At 40.0% G+C, this 6,462-nt stretch overlaps 2 protein-coding genes across 4 annotated transcripts; both read right to left on the bottom strand.

Moving 5' to 3' along the window:
* Positions 1 to 230: 230 nt before the first annotated feature.
* On the bottom strand, positions 231 to 2,973 carry lrrc69 (leucine rich repeat containing 69). Of its 3 annotated transcripts, XM_044051995.1 has the most exons (9): positions 2,471 to 2,973; positions 2,237 to 2,363; positions 2,068 to 2,140; positions 1,784 to 1,979; positions 1,570 to 1,641; positions 1,372 to 1,473; positions 1,115 to 1,294; positions 897 to 1,023; positions 231 to 289 (listed from the first exon to the last, which is right to left on the bottom strand). In XM_044051995.1, the coding sequence occupies exons 1-8, from the start codon at positions 2,666 to 2,668 to the stop codon at positions 916 to 918; spliced, it is 1,056 nt and encodes a 351-aa protein (XP_043907930.1). In that variant the 5' UTR covers positions 2,669 to 2,973; the 3' UTR covers positions 231 to 289; positions 897 to 915. The 3 variants fall into 3 exon arrangements, with proteins under 3 accessions (XP_043907930.1, XP_043907929.1, XP_043907932.1); XM_044051994.1 differs by lacking the exon at positions 231 to 289 and having other exon boundaries at positions 614 to 1,023; XM_044051997.1 differs by lacking the exon at positions 231 to 289 and having other exon boundaries at positions 982 to 1,023; positions 1,110 to 1,294.
* Positions 2,974 to 3,052: 79 nt separating this feature from the next.
* Positions 3,053 to 6,169, bottom strand: otud6b (OTU deubiquitinase 6B). The gene is made up of 8 exons (XM_044051998.1): positions 5,899 to 6,169; positions 4,976 to 5,124; positions 4,772 to 4,870; positions 4,333 to 4,533; positions 3,919 to 4,039; positions 3,744 to 3,805; positions 3,555 to 3,661; positions 3,053 to 3,427 (listed from the first exon to the last, which is right to left on the bottom strand). The coding sequence occupies exons 1-8, from the start codon at positions 5,972 to 5,974 to the stop codon at positions 3,343 to 3,345; spliced, it is 900 nt and encodes a 299-aa protein (XP_043907933.1). The 5' UTR covers positions 5,975 to 6,169; the 3' UTR covers positions 3,053 to 3,342.
* Between the last annotated feature and the right edge of the window lie 293 nt (positions 6,170 to 6,462).

Genomic DNA, 6,462 nt, shown 5'->3' with positions numbered 1-6,462 from the left:
TTGAGATGTATGGCTCCCCTGCTGTTAACCAGTCCAAAGTCATTAGTTTCTGGGTTTGCAATTAAACCTGATGCATTATGCATGAGGCTCTGAGTCAGTAGACACACGCAGCAGCGGCCGCAGCAGCTAGCGAGGAGAGCTAGCAAGCTCTGGAGGCGTGGATGGGAAATTAATTTGCTACAAATGAAGTTCTTTCAGTCTGCGTCTCCCTCACTGTCTCTATCTTTCTCGTCTGGCAGGTTGGAACAGATGCCACCGGTTTGAAATGGAGATGGAATCAGTGGCACAGCTTGATCAGGAACAGGAGAACATTATTTTAAATTAAAATAAATATATACTGTATGTAGTGTGCACTTTGTGTGACACCACATTCACAACGTACACTTTGGTAAACTGCTTGTCTATGTATACAAGTATAAGTAGGTATACTGTAAATATATCATTGCCATAGAGTGGAATAGTTACAGTGTTGAAACCTGATGACTTTTTTTTTGCAGGTTTAACAGTTACACACACACGCACACACACACACCTGTCCTGACCAGGAACAATGTGTAGGTGACCAGCGTTGTCGTTCACATGTGGTGCAAGTACGTAAACAACAACTCTATCATAGTGTGCTGCAGTGTTTTGTTTTATTATCACAAAGGTTATAAAAACCTGTAGTTACAGTCATATGTGTATTCAAAATCAAGTAGGGAGACGCGTGAAGAAGCTGCAACTACATTTGCAAATTACAATGTACATTTGCTGCCATCTAGTGACCACAGAGTTTTTAAAAAAAAACATTATGCCATGTTAACAGGACAAAAGCTATGGAAAATGAACACTGTATTACAACAGATATTGAAAAGACTGTATCCAATCATAAAGACAAAACAGATAATGGCAAATACCTTTTCAAAGAACGTGTATTTATCTTGTCGCAACACCATAGTAGCAGTGTCCTTCTGTGTTGAAGCACTTGTATGAACAAAGAACAGCTCGCACTGGAATGGTCAGTGAACTCCTCACTTTCATGTCCTGTCATGACAAAACATGTTCAATAATCACATGAAACACAACAGGTTTATTTCATTTCATACGTCAAAGAAAGATAGTTTCAGCACCTCACCTTCCTCAGATTGACAAAATGAACACATTCCAGCCAGGTGGTGAGGAACGGGCCTTGGCAAAGTGCACAACAGCTGCCATTAGCCAACAGAGCACTCAGGCACGGGTAGTGAGGAAGCATCCTGTGCACCAGAGAAACCCTGTTCCTGTCCTCCCACAAGACAAATCTGGCAACCAGCTCCTGGAAATCCAAGATGTCACAGTGAGATTTCTTACAAAGTGACTCTTGTTGTGTCTGCCGTGTTTCTATAAAGTTACCTTTAATGTTAGCACCTCAGCATCCTGCTCTGATTGCACTGGCTCACACTGCACAAATCTGTTGCCTTCACAGTAAAGCTCCTTCAGGGGCAGCCGATGAAACTAGACAGGGTTACACCCACGGCTGATTGTCAGGTTTACTGTCAAATTCATCTACAACATAATGGGTGTAAGTAAAATGATGCTATATATTTTTACCTCAACAGGGAACACGGACAACTTGTTGCCAGCCACATCAACGACTTGGAGTTTTTCCAGGGCTGTAATTCCCTGAGTTACATTTCAGTTATTTACATTTCGCATGACCGGGTACAAAACCATAGACTATATGTAGAAATTACATGCAATTATTTAGAAAACAGTGTAATTTGTTTGGTGTGAGCAAGAACAATAGAAAGGAGTAAATACCCACCTCTGGAAGGCTGGTCAGCTTGTTTCTGGCTACATGGAGCTTGGTTAGGTCTTTACATTGGCACAGTTGCTGAGGTAAACAACAGAGCCGGTTGGAAGTCAAGTTTATCTCGGACAGTTTACTGAGGTGACCCAGTTCAGCGGGGAGCTCCTCCAGCTTATTGTCCAGCACACTGAGATGTTCAAGTTTCATCAAACTGAGGGAAACATGGAAGATCAAAAACTTAACTAATGAAAACAACTAAGTTGACAGCTGCAGGTATGGAGACCTCTTGGATACCGCACCTTTTAATCTCCAGTGGAAGACTTTGAATTTTGTTGTGGTTCAGATTGAGCACAACAAGGTTGTGTAAGCCATCTGTAAGATGAAAAAAAAACACTCCAGGTGTTCATTTTGTCTTGTTGGAGAGTGGATTCCCTGTGGTGTTGATGATGCAGAAGAGTGAGAACCTACCTATCACCTCAGGTGGGACTACTGTAATCTGATTACTGAATAGATACAGTTTCTTCAGGGACTCCAAATGGCCCAAAGCAGCGGGAACTTCCTTCAAGGAGTTATTTCCCAAATTCAGCTGTGTTAGCTAAAATACATTGTATCCAGAAAAGTTAGTAATCACAGACCTATGTTGTGTCAAAAACAAACAAACAGTCAAAATGTTCCCAGTTGGAAAACATCCAGGAAACTCACATGTTGTAGGGAGAGCAGCTCAGCAGGCAGACTGGTGATACAGTTGTTGTTCAGCAGGAGAACTGACAGCTTTGTGAGTCTAGAAACACATTTAGGCACCTCTCTTATTTTCTTTGAACTCAAATTCAATGATGGGGAATTTCCATACAAGGCTCTGACCACAGAAACATCAATGGCTCCGACCACTGACTCGGCCATTTGCTTTACCACCCAAATAGCAACTGGACGTAGCTTCACATTTCATCCAAGATGCTTCCTCAGTTCTAAGTCTGTGGTGAAATCCATGAACTTAAGTTTCCATGGCGACAAGATGCCATCGAGGATTTCCTATTGTGCAGTGGTGACATCTAGTGGTGAATGGTGAGTAATGTAAAGTAATGTAGTGTAATTAGTACAAGCATCAAGCAGACACGACATAAACTTCATGTCAAAATTAAACTAGAAAGAGACTAAAAAATGTGAAGATTGCTTATTTGTAAAATAAATGAAAAGCCTCACAGGACAACTCTAGTTCTGTTTTTGAGTTTATGTGCATCCTGAAGATTACTCATGTAGAACAAAATTAATCAAATCCAATCAATATTTCCTGGTCGGGAAAACCAAAATCCAAGCAGACCCAACTTATTGTCTTTAATATCGTTTGTGTTTATGTAACAATGACATGATTTACAGGTTCACCAACTCAGTTCATTCCAAGCACACGGCATGCATGGTGTACAGCTCCCCACTTCTCTTCTGGCCCGCTGGAACATCATAGGTGTCACACCTTAGCACAATTCACCCTTTGGTATTAAAGGGGCCCTTGGTGTGAGAGGTTAAGACCCTCTGCATTAAACAAACGGGTTTATTTTCCCCATCACCCACACCGTAGCTCAGCTGTCCTCCACATTGGCCGGTTCCTTTAGCCGCTCCACAGAATTGTAATGCTCTCCCAGTCCGTAGGCGTGACGCATGTAGCTGTAAAACACACCAACAGACGAAATTCTGAGTCAAAACATCTCACATAAAGCTGAATATATTTTTATACCCAACTCAACCTAAATTTCCAAAAACAAACCGAAAAATAAACCATTTTACAACATACACGAGGGTGATAGATTCACTGTCAAATTCTTCTCCAATTTTTATTGCTGGCGAGTCAGCCTGGATCACTTCTATTGGCAAGTGGAGGACTTGGGTCAAAGCTCGCAGCTGTGGGGTAATTAACATATTGTAAACAACGGGAACAACAGCACAGTGTATGTGTGACAAAAAAAACAAAAAAACAACTGACCTCCAGTTGTCCACCCCAAGCTGCTGTGTGCTCCACATCACAGCAGTATTTTTCAAACTCATCTGAGAAAACATAATCAACCACATACACAGACATGAATAATATACATACACATTAAATACCTGAGGCTGCTATTTTCTGACGGTATAACCAAAGATAAAATGACAACATTTACCTGGTGTGTACATGTTACCATTGTTCGGGTTGGTGAGGAAAGGCAGGAAGTCATCAACATGGCTTCTCATGTGCTCGGCAGTAAGAGAGCGCAGTTTCTCCAAACTCATAGTTAATGCAGGCTAAAACACAAAACAACATGGTACCTTAGCGCACTAACACAGGGGACCACGCGTTACGATACATGGTCCACGATACCAATAATATACTTACTTACTTTATTAATTAAAGTATCAATTCTCATATTGCACAAGGAAGGAGGACGACATGTCACTAAATCAATATTTTGACCAACCCCTAGCATGAACCCTACTGATACTGTCATGTCATGCTGTAGCAACTCCAAACTGCACACCCTTTCTGATTAGATATTCAAAACACAGCTACGGTAAAATACTCCATTAACTATATGTACCTTTGACCGCTGTGCCAGCTGATCTTCAACAGCCCGGTACATGCAGTGGCCATCAGATGGGATCTCCTTGATCTGCAGCTGTTGCTGGGCAAGTTTCTGAGCCAGCTTCAATCCCTCCTGGTGCCTGACACCCTGCAGGTTCTGCACCTCGGCGTCTGCTATCCTGCTCTCTCTCTCCTTCTCCTGGGCAGCCTTCTTGTCCTAGAGAAGATCATTTCAATAAAACTGTTTATTAATAGCTGTAACTGTCACTAACTTAATTTAAACTGTCAAACAAACATGTTTGATTAATCTACAAATCAGAGATGAAGTGTTAATGGCCTTAATGCTCAATAAAAGTGATTGAGAATGTAGTATTTTATACATGGGGATTCTAGGACAACGACTAATCATGCTGCTGTAGGCAACAGCACTTAAAAACCATCCACCTGTGACTCACCCTTCTCTTCTGAGCCTTGGTTACTCGTGGCTGTTTGCTCTCGTCTTGTTCTACACTCTCCGTCTTCATGGTCTCGACTCCATTTATAACCTCTTCCAACTTGAAAAAGTGAAGAATTTCTAATAAATTAATCTAAGAAAGCATATTTTGTTTTGTATATGATGCATTTTATACATGTACAGAAATTAGACAGAAGGCTTTTACCGCTGAGTCACTTGGAGATTTGAGTTGCCTGAATTCTTCCTCATGTTTTTCAGTGAGTTCCGCCTCCAGCTTGGCAATGTCCTCTGTCAACTGTTTCCTCCTTTTCTTGTCATTTTTGGGGACAGCATTTTTCATGCTCTGGATTTTAGCTGAAAAACAAAGCACATAATCAAATAAACAATCTAAACAATACAATCTAATCTTTATTAAAATAGATTAAAACACCTTTTTAAAAACATAAATCATATAACATTTGATAAAACATTAAGTTCAAGTCTCTCAGATGACAGATGTGTGTCATCGACAACTTTTCTCCCAAAATTTAAAATGCATTGATTGTAGTAACTGTATAATTGATGACATAAAATGACATAAATGATTCCTTACTATTTTCTCACAAATGGCAAACTTCTTTTTTGGAGCTTTTTTGGGTGTTTTCTTTATTAAAAAACGTGTAATGCAAACAGTCTGATTTTGACCTCAGACAGAAAAACTGTTTTAATATGATTGTTTGATTTTACCAGAATAACCTGAAAGTTTTGTGAATGCAGCTTAAAACATGGTTTTGTGTTTACAGTTTAGAAAAAGAGGTAGAAGGTTTTAGGAAATATTTATCAGAATGTAAGCTTTACTGGCCAAGTATGTGTAGTAGACATGGGATCTGACTGTATGCAATCAGTGTACTTATGCATTTTATAAATAGACATACAGCTGAATGTACTAGAAAGCAGGGGTAAGATAAACACAACAAACCATTACTGCTGCTGCTGCTAGTGGGTTATCTATGTGTTGTTATTTCATTCTAAATGAAATAACAACACAGAATATACAAACTACCGAGAGCATGATCTAAATATTACAATGACATGATTAATATTAGATGAATAATATATGAATGAATGAGAAGAGCTGCACTCCACTACCTTGCAGGTCTTTCTTTTCCTTGCGGTGCTGCTTTACCAACAGATCTTCTGCTGTCTCCACTGTCCTTTCCTCCATGACTGGAAGCTACTGGAAGCTGCTGCCGGCGCTCGCTTTATTCAGTGAAAGTCTTTGTGAGCAACATGAACCTGGAGACTGCTAAAAGTGGTGTAATGCAACTGACACGGGCAATAGAACATACACTGTGCAATAACTACAACGTGCTGTTATGGCCTTATCAGGAAGCGACGAAGAAGAAAGGTGGAGCTTCCTTCTTTTTCTTCTTCACCGCCGACACTAATGTTGCGATACCGCCACCTCCTGGCTCGTCACTGTGTTGCAGTTGCAACATTTCATGGCAGGCAATCAAGATTTTTTTTGTTTTTAATTTGCTGAGTTTGTTGATTGGATTTTCACATCGTAAGTAAATTAAGTATAGTTACAGTTAAAGCTTTCTTTACAACCCAGTCGTTCACATATATTTTTAAATGCACATCATGCTCTAAGATACAGTATTTAGTTATTTTAGTTTTGATATTTTTGAAAAGGCCAAGTTAAGCACAATA

The sequence above is a fragment of the Solea senegalensis genome, linkage group LG20 (genome assembly GCF_019176455.1).
Source record: "Solea senegalensis isolate Sse05_10M linkage group LG20, IFAPA_SoseM_1, whole genome shotgun sequence".
Classification (NCBI taxonomy): Eukaryota; Metazoa; Chordata; class Actinopteri; order Pleuronectiformes; family Soleidae; genus Solea; species Solea senegalensis.
Note: the sequence above shows the minus strand (reverse complement) of the source record. Positions and strands in the feature narration are given on the sequence as shown.

What these genes read in the sequence shown, in the direction of transcription:
- lrrc69 (XM_044051995.1), bottom strand. Translation starts at nt 2,668, where the DNA reads ATGGCCGAGTCAGTGGTCGGAGCCATTGATGTTTCTGTGGTCAGAGCC. An exon ending in AGCTGACCAGCCTTCCAGAG is followed by an intron (nt 1,642 to 1,783) that starts GTGGGTATTTAC and finishes AATGTAACTCAG; the next exon opens with GGAATTACAGCCCTGGAAAA. An exon ending in TGTCCGTGTTCCCTGTTGAG is followed by an intron (nt 1,474 to 1,569) that starts GTAAAAATATAT and finishes AACCCTGTCTAG; the next exon opens with TTTCATCGGCTGCCCCTGAA.
- otud6b (XM_044051998.1), bottom strand. Translation starts at nt 5,974, where the DNA reads ATGGAGGAAAGGACAGTGGAGACAGCAGAAGATCTGTTGGTAAAGCAG. An exon ending in GGAAAAGAAAGACCTGCAAG is followed by an intron (nt 5,125 to 5,898) that starts GTAGTGGAGTGC and finishes TTTGTTTTTCAG; the next exon opens with CTAAAATCCAGAGCATGAAA. An exon ending in CCAAGGCTCAGAAGAGAAGG is followed by an intron (nt 4,534 to 4,771) that starts GTGAGTCACAGG and finishes GATCTTCTCTAG; the next exon opens with GACAAGAAGGCTGCCCAGGA.